At 33.3% G+C, this 26,999-nt stretch overlaps 3 protein-coding genes across 3 annotated transcripts; 2 read left to right on the top strand and 1 right to left on the bottom strand.

Annotated features, from left to right (window-relative positions):
• Window positions 1-1,608: 1,608 nt before the first annotated feature.
• Window positions 1,609-16,364, bottom strand: LOC25487688 (phospholipid-transporting ATPase 2). The gene is made up of 25 exons (XM_013609681.3): window positions 16,209-16,364; window positions 14,884-15,111; window positions 13,823-14,036; window positions 13,254-13,370; window positions 12,997-13,089; window positions 12,701-12,875; window positions 12,442-12,608; window positions 11,088-11,192; window positions 10,689-10,786; window positions 10,454-10,596; window positions 9,517-9,613; window positions 9,269-9,378; window positions 9,018-9,182; window positions 7,755-7,909; window positions 7,594-7,674; window positions 7,233-7,353; window positions 5,938-6,044; window positions 5,504-5,635; window positions 5,093-5,246; window positions 4,733-4,850; window positions 4,199-4,372; window positions 3,883-3,934; window positions 3,557-3,684; window positions 2,662-2,812; window positions 1,609-2,188 (listed from the first exon to the last, which is right to left on the bottom strand). Exons 2-25 carry the CDS (start codon window positions 15,006-15,008, stop codon window positions 1,847-1,849), a joined length of 3,324 nt encoding a protein of 1,107 aa, XP_013465135.1. The 5' UTR covers window positions 15,009-15,111; window positions 16,209-16,364; the 3' UTR covers window positions 1,609-1,846.
• Window positions 16,365-17,731: 1,367 nt separating this feature from the next.
• Window positions 17,732-21,074, top strand: LOC25487689 (probable aminotransferase TAT2). The gene is made up of 7 exons (XM_013609683.3): window positions 17,732-18,077; window positions 18,571-18,910; window positions 19,335-19,553; window positions 19,672-19,731; window positions 19,922-20,077; window positions 20,324-20,417; window positions 20,514-21,074. Exons 1-7 carry the CDS (start codon window positions 17,803-17,805, stop codon window positions 20,627-20,629), a joined length of 1,260 nt encoding a protein of 419 aa, XP_013465137.1. The 5' UTR covers window positions 17,732-17,802; the 3' UTR covers window positions 20,630-21,074.
• A 961-nt stretch (window positions 21,075-22,035) lies between these two features.
• On the top strand, window positions 22,036-25,060 carry LOC25487690 (reticulon-like protein B17). Its single transcript, XM_013609684.2, has 8 exons — window positions 22,036-22,453; window positions 22,558-22,711; window positions 23,253-23,327; window positions 23,417-23,558; window positions 23,650-23,719; window positions 23,834-23,899; window positions 24,008-24,130; window positions 24,632-25,060. The coding sequence occupies exons 1-8, from the start codon at window positions 22,087-22,089 to the stop codon at window positions 24,817-24,819; spliced, it is 1,185 nt and encodes a 394-aa protein (XP_013465138.3). The 5' UTR covers window positions 22,036-22,086; the 3' UTR covers window positions 24,820-25,060.
• Window positions 25,061-26,999: the final 1,939 nt, after the last annotated feature.

Below are 26,999 nucleotides of genomic sequence, written 5' to 3' on the forward strand. Positions count from 1 at the left end.
TTGTTGAAGAATATTTTCGAAGTTTGTTGTTATCGTTCTTTCTTGTAGTTTTGAAGACAGTCTAGGCTAGCAGTTCGTTTGATGGTGTTAGAGAGGTCCATATCGGCCTGTGCATGTGGTGGTCCCTCGGTTGGACAAAAGATAGGGATATCTTTAAAAGACACCATAATTTTGAGGTAGTTTTTAGTGAAGTTTCACATATGATCACATTAGACTATGTTTGAAAGTCATTTGAAACCTTAACATAGAATAATTTCATAATATAATTTGTTCTCACAATTGAGGTAGTGGCTGAATTGATGCCAATTTGAAAGAAGAAGAAGAAAACATTAATGCCTCAAAAATTAACCTTATACTGTATTTGTTATTGTTTGTTTTTATCCAATAAACATCGTAGATCACATTAGACACTTCTTCAACCTAACATTTGCCAAAAACTCAAAGGTAAAATGTACAAAAAGATAAGTAAACATTTATGATATCCTTGGGGTTAGGGAGACCCCGAAATCAGAAATGATGAGTGGGGTGAAAAGCATGCATTTATTTTAGGCCAAAAGGGTCCAACAATCCCACTTACGAATTCTATCAGACGAATATCTTGTGTTTACAAATCCTAAGTAAATGCATAGGTCTATGATTGAACTGATGCGTGTTGAACTGTTGGTAACTTACCATCCTTCCTTAAAAGGACAGCTAGACAACTAGAGCAGTAGGGGAGTAAATTATAGGGTTATCTTTGGAGTAGTGTTTAAGTTTGAGGTCCCTTATCTGCCCTCACCTTCATTGTCAGTAATTTTCATCTGCCAAAAGACTAATGTTACTAAAAAAAAATCATGTTAACTAACGAGTTAAAGAAAAAGGTCGTCTCAGATGGAGAAGATCCTTACTTCTATCTAACTAGTATCATTGAGACATTTTTTTAAAGAAACAAAAAAGAAAAACAAACTTTGTATTAAAAATTGCATTTTTTACACTTCTAATAGATCGACTAAACAAGTTTCAAGAAAAATATATGGAGAATACTAACCAGAGTGCCTCAAACATTGGTTAAGCAATTAAAATAAATAGTAAATTTTTATTAAAAAAAATTGCGTAATTATTAGTTTCTTAACTTGTTAAGATTTTCCTACTATTAATAATCAAATATGTGGGACATTGAACCCATAGGTACTCATGCTTGTGACATTCTTTGCCCGTGAATGAGGTGTAATGCTGGCACCTGTGAATGAAATTTTGGTGATGGGCTAATTTATGCATATGCATGCATGCAGAGTGCTTACACAACTACCGACAGACTTTCAATTCTTGCCGTGACATGTGGATATTTCATGCATAATATGCAGCTGAAGAGGACATAGTCCTTGTGGATTAGGTTCTCCTTTTCCATGGCAGCATTCAAATGGTCAGTAAATTAACTCAATGCATTTGCAGATTGTTATGTTGACATCTCAGCACGACTTACCATGTCCCACATCCTCCTTTAGAATATATTGACAACAAATTTTGCATTCCATGGGTTGCACATTACGTTTTCACTGTTCTTGAAATTGAAAGGCTAAAAGTTGTATTTATTACCCTTTCCATATATAATTTCATTTTACACCGATAGAAAAGGAAAAGTTTTATCTATTCATTGGAGCCTGAAACAGATAATAATTTATAGATTGGTAAGCATTTATTTCCTTTTAACATTGTCACCAGTTATATAATGGCACTTTAGAGGAGACAATTTACAAAAACAATATCAGTACACAAGGAACTGACAATGTACTTCGTTAGTTTCTATCAGAAAGGGATATACAAATTAAGCTGCAGCATATGTTGCTCTTCCAACTGCTTGTTGATTTTACTGGTCCTTGCTATTTCTTGTGTAGTTGTTAGACAGTGATAATCTTGACTGTGGCTGAAAAAAATCAAACGGTGATCCTGCTCCAAAAGATTTTCTTGTGGAATTAGGAGAATCTGATAGTAGAGGTTCAAATACAGGATTTCTGTTTTTGGGTTGTGCTATTGACAAGGTAGAAACATCTTTCTCCATAGATCTGAGCTGAGGTTCAATTGTGGCAAGAGACAAAATTGGTCCCCCTAGGCGTTCAGCCTGCTGAAGTAAATTGATTTTGCTCGACTTATATGTGTATCTAAAGTACTTGATGGCTAGAATTGGACCCATCCCGGCTGCAGTCATGAGCTGTATGGAAGTATAGTTCCCATCAAAACATAATCAATGCAATGAATAAATAAAATGCTTAGCCAAAAAGAAATGTGCATGAACTTGGCTTCTCACTAGGGCCATGATCTATGTTAATTTATTCATAAATGCAAAAGAACAATATTTAATTTCTTTTTCATAAAAAAGGAACTCTGATGAATATGGTATTAAGTATAAGATTTTGGTAAAAGATTTATTGTGAAATCCCATGAATTAACAAAGGAAAGGAGAAATAATGGGGATTATGATTGTTGTTTGCATTTTCAGTAGTTATATTTTTACTGATAATAACAAAAATGTCACTATTTGCTTTTGTTTACATAAAATAAAGGAAATAGAAAAACAACAAAATCATTGTATGCATCCTATGAAGGGAGAAGGGGAAGAGAGAGCAGTTAAAATGAGAGTGAAGATCATTCCATGGATGGAAACAGATGAACTAAGGTACTTACAAAAATTGTTATCCAATATGATGGTTGTCGACACAACCGGAACATAATTGTATACATCCCTGACGAAGGAAGAGCACTAAAGATCCAGTTGATGACATAAAAGCCAGCCAAGTTACCCCATATTGCAAGATGTTGCAATATTGTAAAGGAACTGCAGGCATCAAACATAGGTCGGACAATCAAACAATATAATTTTTTCCAGCGGATCGAAGCAACTAACAAGTACTTTAAAACTATATGATCTTTTCCCGGTTCCCTTACCAATTAAACTACATATGCAACCAAGCAAAAGAAAATTATACTTCCCTATCTTGAGATGCTTGAATTACACTACCTCTCCCCTCTAATTTTCAAAATTACACTACTATGAAATTTTAAAAACTACACTCTCCTCACTTGAAAGATAAAAAGTGTTTCCTTTAATATATTTAAATATAAACAAATATCTTAGTGTATGGTAGCAGATATGAACTAGCCTCTTGGGTTATTTTTCTTTTCTCTACAACTTCTAGTGTTACCAATGGCTATTTTGAATATCCTAGCTATTGATTTTAGGACTTAAAAAGATGAAATTAAGATATAAACACCCTTACTATGTATTAGACGTTCACCCAAATTCTGTATTTTATTCTTCGAAGTCCCAAAGTCAAAACTAAGTTACACATGATGCTGAGAATTACAATGAGGAAAACATCTTATATTAAGATGGGCTAAACTGTGATACATATTCATCTCTCCAGTAAGGAGAGTGTAATTTTTAAAATTAGAGGGAGGGCAGGGAAATGTAAAAAAACCAAGCTAGTTCTTTTAATTCAGTAAGAACAAAAAAGCATCTAAAGTTGAAAAATCAAAGTGATGTTGTATTGTGAGAAGCTTTATTTATATTAAAGCTTACTTGGTCTCCATTGTTATTACAAAAGCCTGCAACCATATACAACCAGAAAGTGCAACCATTGAAACCTCCTCCATTTCACTCTTATCATAGGCGTATGAATGTATACTTATTATAAATACAACTATTGCCTGCAAATGACAATCAAAAACAATTAGGACCTATACAGGCATAAAATGTTTCTGTAATTAAATAATAGATTTAGAGCAGAATTTTTTTCTATTTTTCATGGAACACAATACAGCTGAAGATGATAAGCTTCCTACAAATCAGTAATTTATAAATATTGGTTACCATCAAAATATAAATATGCTCATGAAAACACTTACATGAAAGAGGGATCGCCCAAACCATCCAGCAAATGTACTAGGATTTAAAAGCCTGTTCCAATATTGAAAGTTAGTTTGATGTTCACCAATGAAGTTGTTATTAAGTGTAAGTTAAATAACATTTTTACATGTTGGTTTGTTAAAAAGGATCTTCAGCTGTAATAATTTTTTATTGTTCGGCCATAAAAATTCAGCTATCGATATTTTATTTTTTTTAAAAAAAGTTCAGTCATACTGAACTGGAAATTCTGTGAAAAATGAGAAGGCTTGGTGGCATTTAAAAAAGCCAGGGATAATAGCAGCAAAAATGGCAAACCTTCCCGCTTGGCAGTAGAATAAAATTTGAGGATGCTGGAGCACAGTTTCCTCACTAAGATCTTTGTCAAGCACACTGACTAGAACAGGAACACTAGTATAGAAAACATTATAAGCCATCAAGCTAACAGAATTGAAGAGGCTGGTTCCAGACACACCTGAAATAAATGAAAAACTGAAATGGAATAACTTGTCAGAACCTTAAAAATTTGAGAATAGAAAGAAATTGAAGTGTCCTCTAACAATAAACACTAAAAAATAAAGTGAAAAGAAAAATAACACACTGTCAATGTTCCCTTTTTTTTTTCTGGGCCACTTGTGGGGGTTTCTGTGTACTTCGTAAACAGTTACCCAACATTACTTGCAAGGGCATTGTTGTAAAAATGTATTGTTAGATTTTTTGACATTAGTGCTTGTACTGTTAACACAACTGAAATAATATTCAGAATGTTTTTCTATAGGCATCTATGTTCAAAATTGTTTCCAGCTTAATGAAGAAAAGAAAAAGGAAGACCGTTGTTGGTTGAAAACTCACAAGATTTGGATGAAGCATATCAATAAGGACTTATAGAATGAATACTGCGAAAGAAATGCCGTGCGATTGTACGAATACCGGCCATGGACCAGAATTAATCTCTTTAGGAATCTAAACTCTGCATATTAACAAAAGAATCATAAGTGAAATCTTGTAGTCATGCAGATAAAACAAGAACGAGAAACCACCAATCTGCCTACAGAAAAATATAAACCTTCAAAAGAGTGTTGAATCAAATTATGGTTGCTAAGAAAAACATAATATAAATTTTAAACATAAGAAAAGAAAAAGAAATGTGGAAAACTCTTTCAAAACTAGAATACAGATATCGTCTCAAAGGAGAAAGTTACACAGTCTTACTTCCAATGCTGTAATCAGCTGCTCTTGCTGCCTGCAATCCTTCTCTGCCACTGATGCCCACACCGATATCTGCTTGTTGTATCATCCTTACATCATTCCCTCCATCACCAATTGCCAATGTTCTATAGTCGCATGATTTTAAGATCTGTACAAGCTGCAGCAAGTAGTGGTATACAAGTCACAACAGTGCCATAATTTTCTGATAAATTGCAGAAAAAATACAACAGCAGTATTATGTTCCACCAAGAGTAAAGCACAATTTAGTCTTATCTTGTCCTTCGTCTTCTGGTAAGTTTTTTTGAAGAATATAAAAAGGAGAAGAGAAACCCAGAAAATTAATGTAAAACACAACTTCTTTCAACAAGACAAGGCAACATAATTTTATACACAAATACTGTTGTAAAAAAACACCTGTGCTTTTTGCGATGGTGTCACACGGCAGCAAATAGCAGTCCTTGACAATACTGCCAGCTCTGTAAAAGCTTTACGGTAATGCTTAAGTGCAATCTCAAGAGCCCATCCATCAACAACAAAAGCCACATCCTATTTGACGGAGCAAAACATTGAAAATATTAACTTCAAAACCTTTATCTTGATCCGTATTATACTTGTTTGATATACTAGTCCAAAAATCCAATGTATGCATACAATACAAGCAGCTTATCACTAGATTTTATTAGTAGGGAAAAAAGAACAAATAAAAGTAAGACAAGAAGCACCGCAACCAAATAATAATGATATCCTCCAGAGTCCAAAAGATACCACCAAATTAAAAACCAGAAAAAGAACATCAAAAAGCAAAGCTTCCCAATTAGTGGATTTAAGTTGATAGTCACTAAGCATACCTTGGGTTCAGAGGTAGTTATCCGCATTGTACGAAGCACTCTCTCTAAACTTCTGCAAACCTCGTCCTCTGTTTTTCCATCAATTAGTAGAAGCTGTCCCTTTGGTTCTATGAATTGAGAAAGGGAGGAAATTGAAAAAGGTTCTTAAGTATTACCATCATAAATTAAAAACCTTCTAAAGAAGGATTCAAACACTAATTGAACAATAAAAATTAAAGCAAACTGTGAACATCCTCACGTATCCAAGCTCTTCAAAAATGGGACTACAGGCACAGAAGTTAGGTAAAGTAAAGTTGAACCTATTGTGTTGATCTATGTTGATAGCCCTAGCTGTGACCAGAAACTTCAATTTCTGAAAGGATCTTAGACATTTGCAACACAAATAAGGTTTTCTAGATATTTTCTATAATTAAGCTTTTATGTATTTCCAATTATCCAAGTGTTGACAGATATAGTTTGAATAAAGGGTATAGATGTATGCTTTTCCTGGCTATGAGTGGGACACTTGTAGTTCAATTCAAACGGATACAAAAACTGTTTTATGATGCTCAGTACAGCATACCTCGCATGTTTCAAATCCTAAATCCTTCAAAATTTCAATACTCGCCTCAATTTTTTAATCAGGTTTGGACCCGGAAAAATAAGAAAAGTCTCAAAGTTTAATTGCTTTTTGAATATTAAATCACTCCCTTGGAATAACAAACAAACAAATAAGGATGACTGACAAAAAGTGACAAACACACATCCAATAGGTGTAAAAGGGTAGGGTGAATAAAGAAAAGCTGTGAAAACATTTATTATGAGCCTTTTTGTAATCAAGCAAAGGAACTATGTCAAGTTCCATATGAGTTACCGAGAGGCCAATTGTTATTTGAGGGGAGCTATATCACCCTGCAAATCTGTTTACATCACAGACTTCTTCATTTATATGTAATTTGATTTTGAAAACAAATTTTAAATTAATCCTTTCATATATGCTATTCATTCTCTTGGGCTACCGCAGTTGAAAAATTTAGCTCCACCCCTGCCATCAGTTTGGTTGAGGAATTGGACAGATTTACTACTTGTACACTTTTACTCAAATAAATGACATAAAGAGATCTGTCACGTAAACACACAGATAAGTCCGTCTGTTTCTACATGAACAAAGAGAATGGTAGGGAAACCATGGATCATATTGAGGCTCTTTATGGAGCTTAATTAATTATTTGAACAGACAGAAACACAATAAGGGTACTATTTACACGACACAGGATAAAACTACAATAATGTGCATGATCTCAAATGTGCACTACCTGGGGAAATAAAATTACATGACAGGGCAATTTGTATTGCAGTATTCTGCTTGTCGCCTGTTAGCATCCAAAAATTTATTCCAGCTTTCCTTAATGTTTCTATTGTTTCAGGAACTCCATCCTGGAAGATATCAAATAAAAAGGAATGAATGGTCATTCATCACATAAACACACAAGGGAAGTCCTTTTAATTTATTATCCCTTTAATCCCTTTAACTATCTAAAATAGAGAGAAGTTCAGTAAAAATGGAGGATTTTAAAAATACTTTTTTAAATCAGATTACAACATCCAACAACGACAGTCAGGCCTTTTCTCACTAGGTAAGAACTATCTAAAATAGATTGCTGTCAGCATATTCACCTGTAAACGATCCTCTATTGCTGTAACGCCAAGAATTTCCAAGTCATGTTCTACTCTTTGGCAGACCTCAGCTACTCTCCACTGTGAAGCATATTAAACTGAGAAAGCAAGTTCTTGTTCATTATATAAAATATAAAATCAGTAACAAGTGTGCCCTTTACCTCTCTATCAACCAAAGTGCTACTAGCTTCTTTAAACATCAAAGACCAATCTTGATATTCATCTTTCTTTAACTCACGCCACGCCAAACATAGTGTGCGTAATCCCAAGTGAGCATATTGCTCTGTAGCTTCAATGAAATGCCGGGTTTGCTGCCCTGTATTAAGTTATGGTGTCAATCATACAAATAACTGCTCAACAAATGCAGGCATTAGAGTAATCACATTCTGGGTAGTTCAGTTGTTTCAGTTTAGTTTTGGATTTTTTATCAGCCAAATTGACCCATTGTAATGATTTGACTCTAATTGGTTGCACCAGATTTTCTTTTTCAACTTCTTTTGATGGTGCTGTTTGCAGTGCATTATTATGTAAAATATATAATCATAGATGTAGAATATGTTGGGCATAGTTATTTAAAAAGTGTGTCTGTGCGTGTGCGCACGCGCGTATGTGTGGTATAAAATAGATAGATAGACAGACTGTTAAGCTGTAGGATAAAGGATAAGGAGTTAGTATAATACAGTGGGAAGATGTTTTGTATTGGAATTGGGGCCTAACTCATCGTTACAAAACCGGCTTGTAAGGTGACGAGTGCCTCCTCTTTATAAACTCTTATCAAGAGTCCTATCTACCTGATGCGGGACTTGGGTTTTCCCAAAACTTTGTAAGGATATGAGATAAGGAGTTAGTCTGTTAGGATATGAGAATAAGGAGCTAGTTTGTTAGGATGTGAGATAAAGAGGAGTTAGTTAATTGATTAGTTATAGAGTAGCATGTATAAATAGGAGAATAGAAGGATAGTGGGATTATAGAGATTTGTAATTTCGTGATAGAGCAGTAGCTCTAATGTAGAGGGGAAAACCCTTGGAGAAGAGTTTTCTCTCCAAATCTTCCTTATTTTATCAATAAAAGTGTTCTTTCATTATCTCCTTTTGATTCAATTCTTAGGTTCCTAACACAGACATGGATATATTCATTGGTAAGTTACCCAGAGATTGGAAGTCCAAATCACAGACTTAGTTTTGGGTTTCATTTAACACAAGATTTTTTGTCAGCCTGTAGAGTGGGCACTGTAAAAATTCACCAATTTGAGGCAGAATCCAAGCCTCAAGATCAGTTAAGTCAGTTTTGAAGCCACCCAATTCATCTAAAAGTATAACGAAGTTGGAGGGTAAGGTATGTGCAAACAGTCATGAAAGAAAAACCCTGTAAATACTATTTGATTGTGTTCAAATATAAATAAGTAAAAGAACAAATAATCTAACCAGCACGAGCATATGGAAGAATAGCCTCATCTGCTCCCTTTGACAGGAGAAGGATCTTCCCATTTTGGCAATCTTTCAACACTACTGACATCCGTTTCCTATCAGAGGTGAACTCTAAGGTTTCCAGGACTTCATACTGAAGTATAGAAGTGTTGAACTTGACTTCTGAAATATTAAAGAACATGATTGTATGAGCCTTCGTAACCAACTAATTAGCCATGCTTCCAAAACAAATAGCAAATAAAATGTACCAAGTATGTTTCCACTCTTATTGAAAAAAACCATATGCAACTGAGCAGCAGCTTGAACAAGAGCATCTTCATCCTGAGACTGTGCCTTATACAAGATATCTCCAGTTTTACTGTGTACAACAGTACAAGAAACAAGTATAAATTTAAACCATTATTCTCAAGGTTTAATAAAAATGTCTTAATTAAGAAATATGTTGACTTTAACAGATTTCATATCTGGGTCCTAGCAAGGATGAAAGCAGAATCACCTCCGTGTAGGTATGACAGTATTACATATTGCCATAACTGTAAGAAATCGTACAACATCAGAAGAACCACTGGAAACAGCATTAAGAAGCTCTACATCTGCATAGCACGGGATGTAATTAATCAGGCAGGAAAACTTGCAATCCAAAACAAATATCATCATCATACAACATTCAGTGATCAAAGAAAAACATCAATGGGTGCATGCATAAGTAGTGGAAGGTCAAGAAAGGAACAATATATTAATTATACTCTTCACCGTACTACATTCAGTTCATGTACCAGAGATTTATTTCTATAAAAACTAGTGTTCCATCTTGATCATGTCCGAGGATACTAACGCCTATTAATTGAGAAACCCAATATTGTACTTCAGTTAAATACAGGTCTTAAATAAGAAAACTAAGATAAGATCGGTGAATTAAGGAAACATTTGGACCTGGTAATGCTAGAGCCCTTCGGAATACCTTAAGTGTGAGAGCAAGCTCAGCTAATTAAGGTTTTGAGGAATTCCATGAAAAACAATTATGTTATATACCAGAACCAAATAAGTGTCAAGTGCATTGCTGCTTAACCGTGTAAGCTTAAGCATTTCTTTTCAATTTCAATTGATTTAGAATGCAACTGCACCCTTTAGGTTGGTTGTTGAAGGAACCAATTTCGACTTATTTTTTGTACATGGAAACATCACAATTTGTATTGAATTTCTGAGATCATTAAGGTAGCAAGGTCAATGTGCCTAAGATACGATACAGTACATGCTCAGCACGAGAAACCAACTCTTCTATTTAGGAAATTTTCAACATATCAAGCTACAAAATTGGTATCCGGATGTGAATTTGTCGTCAATTTAAGCAAATTGTACAGTTAAGAAAAGGGTTCTGATAAAGTTACTACATGACAACAACTCAAATGAAGAGTTTCACCAACCAACCATACCTTTCAATGCATCTCCATTCTCATTTCCATAGGAAATACCACTAATACAACATCTTCTAAATATCATTTTATTCTCAGTCAGGGTGCCTGTTTTGTCCGTCAAAATGTACTCAACTTGTCCAAGGTCCTCGCTTATCGCTGTACTGTCACATATGACAAACATGATTCATAAACAAATGTGTTAAAGTTCTATTTCATCAAAGTAATTAGTAATCAGGATACACAAATCACTCACTTTGTTGCATGTGATGGAATGCTAGTCTCTAGGTCAATCATTTTCTGGTCCCAGTCAATAAACTTTGCATACATGCTCTTCACTAAATCCAGAGATACCTGCCAGAGATGGAACAATTGTCTGTATCAATCTTAGATATCGTCACATTTAAAATAATCAAAAATTAATTAAAAACTGGTATTAGCACTATAATTGTCAGTTCAAGATAATTAATTAGTTTCAATGGCATCCTTTCACTAAGTACATAAGATCATCAATGTTCTTCCTGCAAAAGATGTACCACTACCGCTCAATTTTTTATTATGGTTGTTTTTAAAATGAGAATATAAATAAAAAACATGTAGAGTTATATATATAATATAATGGAATGGAATGCAAAAACATATACCACTGGCTCACCTTAATTGAAATGGGTATCATGATGGAACAAAGAAGCTCGAACCGCAAAGGGATTACCAATAATTCATACCAAGGGCCTTCATGAGGGTAAAGAACATACCATTGCTTGAACAAAAACAAACAAACAAACATTAGGGTTCAACCTAAAACATAACATTTCAAAACATGGGAACTTCAAGAGAATAATTACAGAAAAGGCATTGAAACATGGCAAAAGTTTAAACATACGTAAAATGCGGAAAAAATCCTTGAAGAATACAATAGCAAAATGATGCAAACGATTATGAGTTATATCCTAAAATAAACCAAAGACCTTCATTTAGAGTACAAATTACGATTTAGTAATTACTCCATCCTTCTCAAATTAGGCGTCCTATTTACTATTTTCCTTGTCTCGTTATTTGTCCCTTTTATAATACCAATACAACATTTATTATCCTTTTCCCCAAACATACATTTTAATCATCTAACTACTTGACAAACTATAATTAATATGAGTATTTTAGTAAATGAAACACATTTTACCATTAAAATCAACACTACTAACCATTTCCTTAATAACCGTGTAAAACTCAAAAGGGACACCTAATTTGAGACGGAGGGAGTAGGCAGTGGCGGAGCCCTTCATGGGCTGAGGTGGGCCACGGCCCACCCGGAAAAATTAAAAAATCAACGATTATAGGTCTATTTAGCGAGATTTTATGCAATTTTGTGTTGGTTTTATGTTTTGGTTGATCCAAATTCCTGCAAAGTGGTGTAGTGGCCCACCCGAAAATTTAAATAATTCAATTATAGGTCTATTTTGCGAGATTTTATACAATTTTATGTCGGTTTTAGGTTTTGGTTGATCCAAATTCTTGCGAGACTTTAAACAATTTTTCAATAGTTAATTTTAGTGGCCCACCCTGACATTTTTTTCTGGCTCCGCCACTGGGAGTAGTCCACATGAAACAGAAAGGAAGCAAAAAACAAACAAACCAACCTAGTCTTACTAGAAACAAAAATAAAAATTGCAAAGGATGCAAGCTCCCTCAATGGAAGCACAACTAAATGAAAGGACAATGTTCTTTTTTTTGGTGTTAACCCTCTGGCTCCTAAAGGGAAAGAGCCCTAGTAATCCGGAGTTCAGTTGGGAGGTAAGTAAAGTCTGGTCAAGAATTGTTGCACCCAAGAATCGAATTCGGGTTCTCCCGAATTATTCATCTTTGGGTGGAGCTCATTAACCACTTGAGCTCAATCAGTTGATTAATATAGCAATAAAAAGACCACAAAAACAACGTAGTAACTTCTAATGGGCATAGGATTTGACACAATTATAAAGTGCATAAGAAATTAAGTTCCAAATGTGACATACTTTCCTTGCTTCCGTGTCCTTCCAAACATTACCCGCTATGCCAAGAACCATAACAACAACAATTTGGAATATGAATATAGCACCAGTCAATTTGTCGATCATGGCATCCATAGCAGTGAGCTTTGGTTCTGCGATACCCCTACTCATGCCCAATTTGGTTTCGTTACCTGAACAAATTAACATATCAGATATAAAATTCAAACTTTCTGATTAAGTATATGGCTCTAAGAGTTAAATGTGTTGTTATACATGGACTTGCCTGTATAGATAGCAACTCCACATGCCCACTCAGTATTTCTCAAGTAACATGACTGTAGAATTGTGTTTTTAATGGTTAAAGGGCATACATCATTATCAATAAATGGGGGGTACAATCGCATGTTTGCATCAAATCTTCTGACGTCTTTATCTGGACTGGGACACTCAATTACACCCTAGACACATGCACACCCACAAAGAACGAGAGTAAGTAATAAGTTTGCCTGCATAATTACTATTGACAGTAAACTTCAAACAGTTCTACAAACTATAGATACACTATAGATAAAATCTTGCCTTGATTTTGTGTAATAATTCATCATCAATTCCCATGCAAGCAGGAGGTATGACCCGGGTCTTAAGATCAGTTTCACCATCCAGTGCAGAAGTCTGAACATAATGCCATATCATAAGGTCCTTGAAATGTAATGAATTATGTTGTTGTTCCCCCAAAAAGAGGAAAAAAAGAAAAAGAGATAATAATGAAACTGTGTTTGCTGCAATGCCACACACAGGCAGAGGACCAGTTTTAGCATGATTCATGACTTAATTACCTCTACATAGCAAACTCCTTGGGGATCAGACGTGCCAACCAAAACAAGGTCACAAGGAACTTCATCATTTTCACGTAGCCATACTATATTACCCACATAAATATCCTGGGCTTGAATCTGCAACACCATCAATGAAACAACCACAAAAACAAATTAGATTTACATTTACATAAAACAGATCACATTTGTCGTTTGAAATGAGAAGCTCACATAATTCTTACTACCTCCAACATTGATACAGGGAAAACCCATAAATAATTTCTTATATTTGAAAAACCCTAACAGATAACCTATGCAAAGGATTTTGACTAAGTCAGAGTAAATCATACTGAAATGAAAGATTAACAATATCTTAAAAAAATCAACAGATTGTACTTCTTTATAAACTAAAAGACAAAATGAAGGATAGTTATTCAAATGATGACCAACTGCAGGAAACTGTAAGCTAAGTCCTTTTTAACTTGTTTTACGGCTGGGTTGCTCTGTTATCAACTAAAATATATTTCCTGGTCCTAAGCTAAGAAATACAGAACAAAAATATATTTAAGAGAGTAAAATATGCTTCTTACAAGTTTCTTGACGCCCTTCCTAACAACCCATACTTCCTTCTCATTTGCCTTTTTGTCTGAAAGATATCTATTGTAATCATCCCAGGCCTCTTTTGATGCAGAGACTGCAAAAATAAAGATAAGTGGACCCCATGTACTGGCAGGATTAACTGGAGTAATGAGAGGCCATAACTGCAGGCAAGCTATCAGCAAAAAGTACTGATTCATGAACCGGCTGAAAAGAGGGGGAAAATCAGATGGATTAAAGGATATTTATATTTCATTAGAAATTTGACACAAATTTCCCACCAAAGAAAAGCATGTTTTGCCTCAAGGAAAATGTGTGTAATACTCCTCCGTCCCAAATTAAAAGTTGTTTTAGGAAGAAAAAAAAAGTTATACCAATGAAGCATCAAATGTTACTTTTCCTATTATACCCCTAACTATTTATTGATCTCTTCTTTCAATTCTTTAATTTATTTTTCCCATGCCATTAATGAAGGATAGTTTTGTAAAATAACTTATAATTTATTTTTCTCAAACAAAATTAGTTACCTTTTTTTTGGTACAAAATTACCTTTCTTAATTTGTGTGAAATAGTCAAAACGACATATAATTTGGGATGGATGGAATAATTCATAACACTTGAGGAGGCTTGGACAGTAAAAAAAGGCTGAATCACTAGAATCTAAGATGAGTTCCATTGATGTTTTATTCTCGACCTACATTTACTTCACTGTTTAAAATTATGTTTCCATAATGTAAACTATATGATGCATGTCCAAACAGAGGATCCGATAATATGAATTTTCTCTCCTTGCAATTAAACCTCTGTTATTTAGTATCATGTCATAGATGACAGGAAATGAGGTCATGCTGGAGACCCTTGAAGCAGTGTTGTCAATTGCAGATCGCGTAAAATAGCGGTTTGTTCAAATTCTGCGATCCGCTATTTCAAAATATCTTGTACTAGAGAGCGTATTGTGGGACAATAGCGTTTCTTTCAAAATTTGCTATGCTATTAGCGCCACTATTTAACAACACTAGCAATGAATATTAACCAGCATCAGCAGAGAGTTTACCTGAACTGTTCCCATAAATTTTTCGGAAGAAAGTTCAATACGGTATATTTTCTATTTGATATCCGATTATCACAGTACAACTCATGAGATGTTTCATCATCATCAATGTAAACATAACGCTTCATTGTTGAATTCTGAGCATCTAATTGTGGATAGATAAATATTCTCTACACCTCCATTGCAATGCTCAAAGAGAACAATTTTGAAACAGTATTAAACAGCTGTGTTCTGCAAGCAACAAGGAGATTAAAAAAAAAAAAAAACAGGTTTGCACATAAATCTTGATATCATGAAAAATAAAACCAGGGAAGAATATCACCAGAGATAATTATAATAAACCGAGCATCTCAATAAGTAGCCTACATTAGCAAATTAAGGTTGTGTTTGGATTGATTATGAACACCTTATTTGGGCTTATATGACATAAGCAATTGTCTGAGTGTTCAGGAGAACTTATGAAAATAGTTTATGACATATCCACAAGTTGTTTCTCGCTTATTTCAATAAGCTCTCCATAATAACTTCTAGAAAAACAATTTTATTATATTTTCTCTTTTATTATGAAAATAGCTTATACATGATTGTTTATATAATAAGGCCCTGTTTAGATTGGCTTATACGAGCTTATCTACTGGCATAAGCACTTGTGAGACTGTGAGACAACTTGTGAAAACAAATTTCATACGCTACTTTATGCTTATTTTGATAAGTTCTCCAAGATAGCTTATCTCGTGTAATAGAAATACTTGTTCATAAGCGCTTATGATGTAAGCTGGAAATTAAGTTGTTTATCCTAACAAAGCATAGGTAATTATTGAAGAAGTGCTTAATTGAAGTGTTTACCCAAACACATCCTAAATGCCATGATATTCTTGACTTATCTAACTTAAAAAATGCAATAAAAGAATTGAGCACACAACGTGAGATATATTGTGAATGATACCTTTATCTAAAACTAAAAAGATCAAAGCTCAACTGAATGTCGAGGTTCATAGTGAATTTAACATGATCAGATAAATATGAGGCAAAAGTCTTAGTACATGTTTGGCATTACAGTGAATTGGACAAAATCACGGTGGCAATGTGATTTTGTTGAAGCTAAAACGTGTATGTTTTGCAAAATCATTGTGCCTAATTTAAGCTTAAAAAAATCTTCGTCATAGATCGTAAAATTTGAAAATTGAAATGGAACTTGGTTAATAATTTAATATGAATGAAAGTTTGCAGTTTCGATTGTGATAAAAAAAAAAAAAAAAAAAAAAAAAAACAGCATCTAAAATGGATTATGCGTTCGATTTGGATAGAGAGGTAGAGAGAGAGCGTACCTATGTGATATGAAAATGATGATCCTTTGATTGTTTCGTTTCGCACCGAAAGGATTTACGCGTATGTGTGTGTTTTTCAGATTCAGATGATTTTCGTCAATGGCGTCTTTCCTTTCCTTTGGGCTCTGGGATTTTTCGACCGCCTGGTCCCAGCTAAATTAATTAATTTACTTTTTTTTTTGTTGACTAAAACACCTTTTTTATTTTATTTTTTCTTTCACAAATTGTTAGTATATTCTTTTTTCGTCAAATAAAATTGTGAGTATATTCTTTTAGGTTAACCTTTTGATTGTTAGAGAAATGAATTTTTATAATTTGGAGTTTGAGAAAGAATGTTTTTTATTTAGGAATCGAACTCAGATTTTTTTTTAAATTTGTATTTAATGAAATTAATTAAGTTGAGTTCAATCTCTTAGTTTTATAGATTGTTAGATAATAGGTTAAATATTTTTTTGTCCTTTAAGTTCAATCTCTTAGTTTCATAGATTGTTAGATAATAGGTTAAATATTTTTTTGTCCTTTAAGTTTGAGAAAGATATCATATTAGTTTTTTAGATTTTTAAGTTTTAAATAAGTAATTTAATTTGTTAATTTAATGTATTTATTTGAAGTTTTTTAAGTTTTAAATAGATTTTTTTTTTTTTACAAAGTTTTAAATAGATCTTTAAAAAGGTAACAATCCATTAAATTAACAACTTAAAATATCTATTTGAAACTTAAAAATATAAGAATTAACCCGATATTTTTGTCAAACTCATATAGATTTTTTGGCTTTTTTTTTATGTAAATCAGATATCCTCTGCGCGCAAGCTCTCCTTAAGATTTTTTGGCTTATACAATATTAGTGTTAGTATATTATGCTGTTAAAAAAAAAGTGTAGTATATTCTATTTTTAAAATGTATTGATTTTATTCAATAAAAGAGTAAGTGTTAAGTAAAAAGTGATTTGAATTTATTTGATTGTTAGCATTTTCCATACCATAAAATATCATTCAAGTAAAGGAATATTCGTGTGTGAAAGAATAAGGATTCCTTTAAATATGCATACGACGGTGGCTGTTGGGTGAGCAAGATTAATAATGTTCCCTTCAAAAAACATAATCCGACCTCAAAATATGCATACACTGTTTGATCTCACGGCATTTTACATATTGTTGCATGGCCCCTCAAATTACTCAACCCATAAGAAATGTCGATCTAAAAATAGCTTCAATAGATTTTGAGTAAAAAAACGATAGGTTTGTACCATCAGAATGTATGTATATTCCGATTTTGAGCAAAAATGCGGGAGCCAAAGAGCAATTCCCAATTTCCCATGCATTTTTGTTTAATAAGAGGAAGAAAACAAAAAAGTGTGACTGGGAGCACTCATAGACAAAACGGAAAAATAACCCACCAGTACCGCGTCAGCAGTGTTAACTTGGACAAAATACAATAAATGGCGGAAAGTACTTTATAGTTTATATATACTCAGTGGGAGATTTTTCTCGTTATATAGTCTAGTCAGTGATATTGACAAAACGCAAGTGGAGTTTGTCTATATTATTCACATTGCCATTTTTTTCTTCTTCTCTACTTCACCACATAGCTTCAAATGGAGAAAGGAAGTGAGACTGAGAAGTGGAAATTCCAAGGGAACAAAGGTTTGAACTCTTCAGCAGTTTCTGTTAGAGGTGTCTATAACATGCTTATGGATACTATAAACAACAATCAAAACAACAAAACTGTTATTCCTTTATGTAGGGTAGATCCCACTGATAATCCATTGTTTAGGACTACCTCAGTAGCTCATCAGGCTGTAGCAGAAGCTGTTCAGTCTTACAACTTCAATTGTTACCCTCCAACTGTTGGCTTACCTGCTGCAAAGAGGTTTGTTATTCACTCTTCACCCTCGTCTTCAAATACATAATCCTATTTTCCGCTTATATCTATATGTGTTTATTAATGTCATTGTAGTACCGAGTTTATGAAATGATTAAATCATTTCAGTGTAGCAGATATGAAAATACTAGACAAAAGAAGATTAAGATTTGGCTAGAAATATGATCTATAATGGAATATGAAGAAGTTGTTTGATTTGATCTATGTTATATTATCAAATAATAAGCCTCAAGGTTTATCATTCAAATATGACACTCAGTCATGCAATTGATAGCATATATTTATATACACACTTATAATTCATCTTCCAAGACCATGAACGACATTCAATTTTTTAAGTTCAATTTGAGATTATACTACTCCATTCCTTGTGAACTATTGGTATGAATAATGATGGTATTTGGTAATCCAAAAAACAAAAACAATTTGACAGATTTTTTGTTGATTTCTTAATATGCTGGCCTTCCAAAAATAAAAACAGGGCTATTGCAAAGTACCTCTCATCTGATCTTCCATACCAGTTATCACCAGAAGATATTTTTCTCACAGTTGGTGGAACACAGGCTATAGATATAATCTTACCTGTTCTTGCACGTCCTGGTGCCAACATTCTCCTTCCAAGACCAGGCTACCCACAATATGATTCTCGTGCTGCTTCTTGTCTCCTTGAAGTTCGCTACTTCGATCTTCTTCCTCAAAGAAGATGGGAAGTTGACCTTGATTCCATTGAAGCCTTAACAGATGAGAACACTGTTGCTATGGTCCTCATTAATCCTAGCAATCCATGTGGGAATGTGTTCACACACCAACATTTAAAAAAGGTATACATGTATAGTAATAATAGAGTAAGAGTAAATCAACATTTTAGTCCTTGAAATAGTAAGAGTTGGTCAAATTTGCAAATTAGCGATTTAGTTCCTTAAATTAAACAGTCTCAGTCAATTTAGTCCTTTGTTTCGAATTTAAGACTATGATTTTAATGGTTATATGTTAGTCTTGATGCGACAAGATACTATTCAAGTTAATATGTAAGTCTTTCATTGGTTTTGATTGTTGTTCACTGAAGAGATATTTTGGTAGAGAGACTAAATTGATTGGTATTTATCAATTTTAGAGATAAGTTTCCTACTTCGTAAAGTTCATAGACCGATCCTCGCAATTTATAGGACAAAATGCTAATTTAATGTAGCATTTAATGTCTTAGAGTTGGAATCAAAATGTGAGCATTTTTCATGACTATTGTAGGTTGCTGAGACTGCAAAGAAACTTGGAATCTGTATAATTGCTGATGAAGTTTATGCTCATGTGGCGTTTGGAAGCAATCCATTTGTTCCCATTGGAGTATTTTCATCAATAGTTCCAGTTATAACAATAGGGTCCTTGTCAAAAAGATGGTTAGTTCCTGGTTGGAGAACTGGTTGGATAGCCACATGTGACCCCCACAAAATTTTTCAAATAACTGGGGTTAGTTTTTCATTTTGTTTCCAATATTTATTGTGTTATTATTAACTCAATGCTACACTTTTCTTCCTTCTATTGTAATGATAATACAATACTGTATGATTTTTGTAATTGTTTTCAGATAGTGAAAAATATCATCAGCTATTTGGAGATCACTGCTGACCCTCTAAGCTTTATGCAGGTAACCAATTTTCTAGCAGAAGCAAAATGCAAGAGTAATAGAAAAATAGTATTTTTTTTTTTAAGAATAGTATTGTAAAGTTTGTTTTTTAATATACATGTTGGTACTTTGTAATACATGTATTTTTGTTTTCATATTGTTTTATTCTTGAGACAAAAACTACAGCAACTAATTAATTAACACATTGCAGGCAGCAATACCTCAAATCCTTGAGAAAACAAAACCTGAATTCCATTTAAAAAATATGAATATCATGAAGGAAGCTGCAGACATATTCTATGATGTATGTAAGGAGATCCCTTGCTTGACATGCCCTCACAAACCAGAAGGAGCCATGTCTGCTATGGTATGTGGCAATGGTTTTAAATTTTTAAATTGTTGTTGCGGTTACGCTGCAAACCTTTATATTGTGGTTACATATAGGCAGATGTGGCCATGGGCCGCAATTGCAGTTGTCATGCTGTCATAAAGACCTCGAAAACATTGTGGCTGCAATGGCGGTGTCAGACCACCACAATTTAGAATTAAAGAGTTTTAATGTTTTTATCATGGGATCAGAAGATATCAATTAAGAGTAAATTGAATGGAACAGGTGGAGATTAATTTTGCACATGTTAAGGGCATTATTGATGATGTTGATTTCTGTGACAAACTGGCTAAAGAGGAATCTGTAATTCTGCTTCCGGGTATGAGAATTTTTTTTAGTCATTAACATCAGAATCTCAGAATTTTTTATTTCATAAAAAAAGTCATGATTATTGATGTATATACAATGCTTGTAGGTGTTACTGTTGGACTAAAGAATTGGCTTCGGATTAGTCTTGCTGTTGACCCTTCAGATCTTGAAGAGGGTCTTAGCAGGTTAAAAGCATTCAGCCTTCGGCATGAAACTAGATAATAGGTCGTATAATTTGATTGATAAAAAGAGCTTCTCTCATTCCCATGATTCTTAAAAATTGTTCCAGACCGGACTTACCCATTCGAATGGAAAAAACACCGGTTTTTTCTTCTTCCATGTTTAACCATCCGAACTGAGAAAAAGTAGTTTTTTTCTAGTCTGGATTAAAAAATCCGGAAGGATGTGGGTTATAAGAAAACGGTAGGGAGTAATAAGTAGCTCTCGTTAATGGGGGTTTGCTCCAATGTATCGGAGGTAGATTTTCCCTTACGTGTGTAACAAGCTACTAACTATCAGCACCTCTACCTAAACAATTGCAGTAATCGGTTACTTCTGTTATACTTCACACATCACATTGTTAGTTTTTCATATTTTTCTCAACTCACCGAGCCTTTATTGTAGACATTGACTTGCTCTTTTATTGGAAAAATAAGTTTGTTGTTCACTTTTTACTTACACTAAACCTATTATCTGGGTCACCACCAGAAAACACCTATTATCTTGGAATATATTGGGAACTATTAAATGCTAAAAATCAGTCCATTAAATGTTACATTTCACAGTTTTGAACCTACTCCTCTACTCAGAAAATTCCATCATCGAGTTTTGAGCGAGTAAAGTAAAGGTTTAGAAAGTTAAAATGGTCGGAATTTGATATTGTAATGGCTAGAGGTTAGTGTTCAATTATGTTTGATTTCGTTTTACTGATTTAATTGTGTTGTGTAACATGTTTTAATCCATTTAGAATTCTAACACACATGTCTATCCAAATCCCCGAGATATTGAACATATAGACCATCTTTCTAGCTATCATACGTTTAAGCTTATTCTTAACGATGTGTAACTAATCAATGAGGCTTAAATTCCAGCAAGATATTTGAGGTGAATCTTTATGCTACTCATACCATCAAGTCGTATATGAATAATTGAATGATTTTTCAATTACTTGCATATGGAGAGTATTTGATGGTATTAAAAATGTTAAAAATTACTTATATATTGAGGAGGAATAATTTGTGATGATAGTGCTAAGTGGGTTAGTGGCTATGAAGTATATACACTTAGGTGTGTCTTGATGCGTCCATATTGGTGTCTGACACCAACACAACGTCAACACAAAGAATTAAGGTAGTTGATTTTTGTGAAAAAATCAAAGCTTTATTATTTATTTATTTTTAAAAAACTAGCAAACCATATGTTAATAATTTTATTAAGCATAAGATATGCGCAAATAAGAAACAAAAAAAATGTAGAGAGTAATTTTTTTTCGTATTTTCTGAAAATTTGTAACAAGAAAAGGAAAATAAAAACGTCATTAATATCTCCAACGGCTAGTAACCCCCCAAAATGTGATTCAAATTGAAGCACCACACTGCCAAAAAAAAAAAAAAAACTCTTCCCTCTAAACTTCATTCATTCATTTCACAAACTCAAACCCTTCACTGTTTTCACAACTCATGGATTCATCAACACCACCACCAAACCAATCACTTCCCATCATCACCGCTAATCCAATCCAACAATCTCCATCACCGTCACCATCTCCTTCACCTTCCCCTCTCAGAAAATCCAAGACCCGTCTCATCGACCGTCTTGAAACTGCCGCTGATGAATCACCTGAACCCGCCGGTGTAAAACGTCGTGGCAAAACCAGACTCACTCAAAACAACACCCGAAAACCAAGGAAACCTCGATATGAAGTTGAAATTCAACAAGAAAACAAAGATGGAGCTGTTGGGTTGGTTGAAGAAGTTGGAAAACCTAGAAAGAGAAAATATAACACTCGACCCAAGAAGGAAAAAACGAACTTTCCTCAACCTTTGAGTATGTTAATGCAATGCACACTTCATATTTGAAAATATCTAACTGTTTTTGTTACAATGAATCCCTAATTTTTTTTTTTTTTTTTTTTGTTATTTTGTTTGTAGAATTTGAAGAAGAAAATGGGGTTGGTTTAGATCATATTGGGCAGCTTGTGAGTGATTTGGTTATGTGGAAAGATGTAACAAAATCAACGCTTTGGTTTGGACTTGGATGTATTTGTCTTTTATCTTCATGCTTTTCTCAAGGTTTCAGTTTTAGGTATTGAAATTTTGTTTTCAAACTCTTCAATTTGATTGCTTAACTATTACTTTATCTTGTATTTAGCCGCTCAAAATTGGAGAGAGTGATAATTTAGGTCTGATTTTGATAGATTGAGAATAGTTTAGTTTTAGAGATTATTTATGCTATTAATTTCAATTGTTCAGGATCAGATTGGAGAGAATGTCAGAATGATAGTTTAGGGACGAAATTTTGAAAGTTGTTTAGTATGACTCATAAGCACAAAAGATGGGAAAGGGTTATCGTTGTAATCTGGACCGTGTTATTATATATATGGCTTGTAACACCGTAAACAATAATTCATTCAAGTAGCAATACGAAACTACCATTGCTCTGTAACCGCAGATGTAGGCACACTTGACCGATACGAAACATTGCCTTGTGATTTCTCGTTTCTTTAATCTTCAATTACTAGTTGTTGTTCTAATAAAAGTTAGTTTATTTTTATTTATCTTTTTGAAAATTTGTGATCTTTATTCTCATGGACAAAAAACTGAGGTGTTCATACTTGATATTTCAGCATTGTCTCGGCCTTGTCACAATTGGCGATTCTCATTTTGGGTGTTTCATTTTTCTCAAATTCAATTTCTCAAAGGTACTCTTTTGCTTCTGATAGCTAATTATTCTCTAAACTAACTATTTCAGTGTGTGTTGTTATTTTATGATTTTCTGTTTGTATTTCAGCAAAGGGGTTGAAGAGAAGAGTTATGTCAAGATTAAAGAAGATGATGTTTTGCGTCTTGCAAAATTGATTCTTCCTGCTTTAAATTTTGCAATTTCAAGGACTAGAGTGCTATTCTCAGGAGAACCATCAATGACCCTTAAAGTAATCCACAATGTTCTTATTCTGAATTTGATTTTGTATAATCAGATCTTTAATAATTGCTAACAAATGATTAATAATTTTCTTGTTGCAGGTTATTCCTTTTCTTCTACTAGGAGCTGAATTTGGCCACTTAATTACAATCAGGAGGCTTTGTGTCACTGGTTAGGACACCATGAACTCTATCATCTATATAACCTTTTCTTTGAAAATCCAAATTCGATTATAGTTCGCTTTTTATCATTGTTAAAATGCTGATACATACTATAAACATACAGGTTTTTTTGTCAGCTTCACAATCCCAAAAATTTATTCTTGCTACACTAGTCAGATAGACAAGAGAGGTATGTATGACTTCATGATCACACTAACTTGTTGAAGCTTTTGTAGGTTTCTGTCTATCCACTTTTTTGTGCTTAATAGTTGAATGCTTGTGTTATATGCATATGCAGCTGAGGGTTTGAAACTATTGTTGTTCGATACATGGTGTGCTTGCACTCACAAGAAGAAATTAATGGTGTCGGTACTCTTAACATTCTGGAATCTATCTTCAATCAAAACTCGAATCTTTACAGGTAACACTTGCATAAGTAATTATTACAGCATAATATGTTCAGATCATTTATACTAATTCACAGCCTTCTGCAAAATGTCTAAAGTAAATTTTTATTAACTGGAAAGATAACTGTGGTTTGTTCTCACCTTAACATATCACTCCTGCGAAAATTTATGTTCAATTTTTCTATGTGTGCTAGGTACCTTATTCCTCAATTTATATGCAGATACAGTTTCTTACATGTTTTGCTGTTATTTTATCACTGAACAAAAAGTTAATCTTCTATCTAGTCTATATAAAAAAATGGCCTTCAACTGCAGTGTGTTGGAATCTATTCAGAAATGCGTTTCCTTACAATTCTACGCTGGTTCTTTTTAGACTCATGTTGCAACACATGAGTTACTGCTACTATGAATCTTAAAATCCAAGGAGTTATTTATTTATGGACAGATATATTTGCTTATATTGATTTTAAAACCTTTGTCATAGTTGATTCTTATCATATCATTTTTGCTTGCAGCTTTTATGTTGCTGGTACTATTCAGATACTTAAAGCAGCATGTGGTGCAGCAATTGCAAGATGGAGAAGCACAAGTAGATGAGAAGGAACAACAGAAAAAAGAACCAGTGGTGGTAAAAACAGAAGAACAGGAAACTCAACTGGCATTAGTGGTACTTAAGTCAGATTCAAAAAATAAGGAGAATTAACGTGGTTGGTGGTAGTTCGATCATAGGCGGTTCAACCAAGAGAACCCGCCTTTTATATTCCCATTAAATTCCTCTTGTGTACCGAGAAAATATTGTTGGTATGTGAGAAATTATCTCTCATGTACATAATTTCTGACGTCGTTTAGTTACGGCTAAACAATGTTAGAAAAGGAAAGTGAATAAATAGTTGTAAGAGAAGTGAACTTTTAAAGCGAAAATTTGTTTGTTTCCTTTTTTAGCATATTAATTACTTTTAAGGAGTATTAAAATGGTGCACCGGGCTGCCCTTTTTTTAGTACTTATTGGTTAAGCTAGCTTTAAAAAAAATGGAGGGTAGTTTTTATAATAGTTATTCATCTTTCGGAAAAAATCTACATTTAAAATATTTACTAATTTAATATTTACCGTAAACGTTAATCTATTTCTAGTTAAACTAAAGAAATAGAAATTGAAAGCAACTAAAGGCATTAAAGATATTACATGAAATTTACAGTCATATTTTTCAAGTTTTCAAAAACAAGTAGAAATGTTAGAGATTTTGGTACAATTCATTCACCTCAATGTCTAAATGATTTTGTTAGACTCATCGATATAACGGGTTAAAAGAATTCATCATGCATGCATCATATCATATGATATAATGATGATGTGAAGTATGGTGAATAGGTTGTTTTGGTCTCAAGTATGGTGAATAGGTTGTTTTGGTTATAATAAGAAAAGCAGACTTGTCATGTAAGAGCATTTTGATAAGATGGTAAATGATCTATTCCAGCTAAACCAGTGGTCATGAGTTATTAAGAAGAGGGATGAAACATAAAGTGAGTGAAGAACCAAAGTTTTGAATATCGAATACACATCTCTTTGACCCCGCACACATGTGACACATGTCCTCATTTTGTGTGAACTCATCCCAAAGTTTTATGTATGTATGTATGTATGTATGTATGTATGTATGTTGTTCTAGAGTAGATTAAGAATAGTATTGTTGAGTAAGAATTTGAATTGGTGTTATATGTAGAGTGCTTTTGGAGGCTTCATTTCCAACAAGATGTAACATATGTTATAAAGAAAGGATATTTGTACAATCATTTTTATACAATTTTCTCTCTCATATTCACATTATCTTCTTATTCTCTTTCTTCCTTTTTCTCTCTCCATTGTTTTTTACCCATGAAATGAGAGCACAACAAGGTTGTCCCAAAAGTTATAGCAAAAAAGTTATTCAAATATCATTACTCTATGTTATATGGCATTCAAAAAAATACAATTGAAAAAGTCATGTTAACGGGTGCGCATTTTTTAACATTTCTCTCAAAATATAATAAAAGAATGGTTATATAGATAAATGTTTACATTATAGAGGAGCCTAATCTTAGTTAGGCATGATCAAGTACATATGGTTTTTCTGTAACCAGTGGCGGATTTGACTAAAAATCTTGGGGAGCCAAATATTTTACAAAATATATATACTTTGTTTCACAAACTTGACAGAAATTGTTATGTGGTGTAGTGGTTTGCATGGCTTAAAAACTACATCGTGTGTCATGGTTCGAGTCTTGGGAAGTTATTTTTTGTGAATAAAAATCAGAAAATGGCAACAAATGGAGTCGAAATCAAGACCTTTTGATAAAAAAACGCATAGAGCACTAAGGAACACAACCAATGTTTGTTGATGATTTAATTTATCGATGACAACTTAATTTTTTTAGGAGAAGATTTAATCTCTCATGTACATAATTCCGAGAAGTGAACTTTTAAAGCCAAAATTTGTTTGTTTCCTTTTTTTAGCATATTTAATTACTTTTAAGGAGAATTAAAATGGTGCACCGGGCTGCCTTCTTTTTAGTTACTTGTTGGTTAAGCTAGCTTTAAAAAAATGGAGGGTAGTTCGGGTCATGTTAACTACTACCCCTGGGGCACTAGTTAAGAAAGTAAAAAATAGAAATTTTTACTTGAAAACAACAAACTTTTGACTTTTAAAAAGTTGAACATACAATTTTTTAACGATTTTCAATGCAAAATTTTTAAATTAGTCTCCTTATCTAGTGCCCCAGGAACACTAGTTAACATTACCCTTTTTATTATAGCGGTTCTTCTTTTGGAAAAATTCTATATTTAAAATCTTTTTTAATTTAACATTTATTGTAAACGTTCTATTTCTAATTAAAACGAAGAAATAA

The sequence above is a fragment of the Medicago truncatula genome, chromosome 2 (genome assembly GCF_003473485.1).
Source record: "Medicago truncatula cultivar Jemalong A17 chromosome 2, MtrunA17r5.0-ANR, whole genome shotgun sequence".
In the NCBI taxonomy this organism is placed as follows: Eukaryota; Viridiplantae; Streptophyta; class Magnoliopsida; order Fabales; family Fabaceae; genus Medicago; species Medicago truncatula.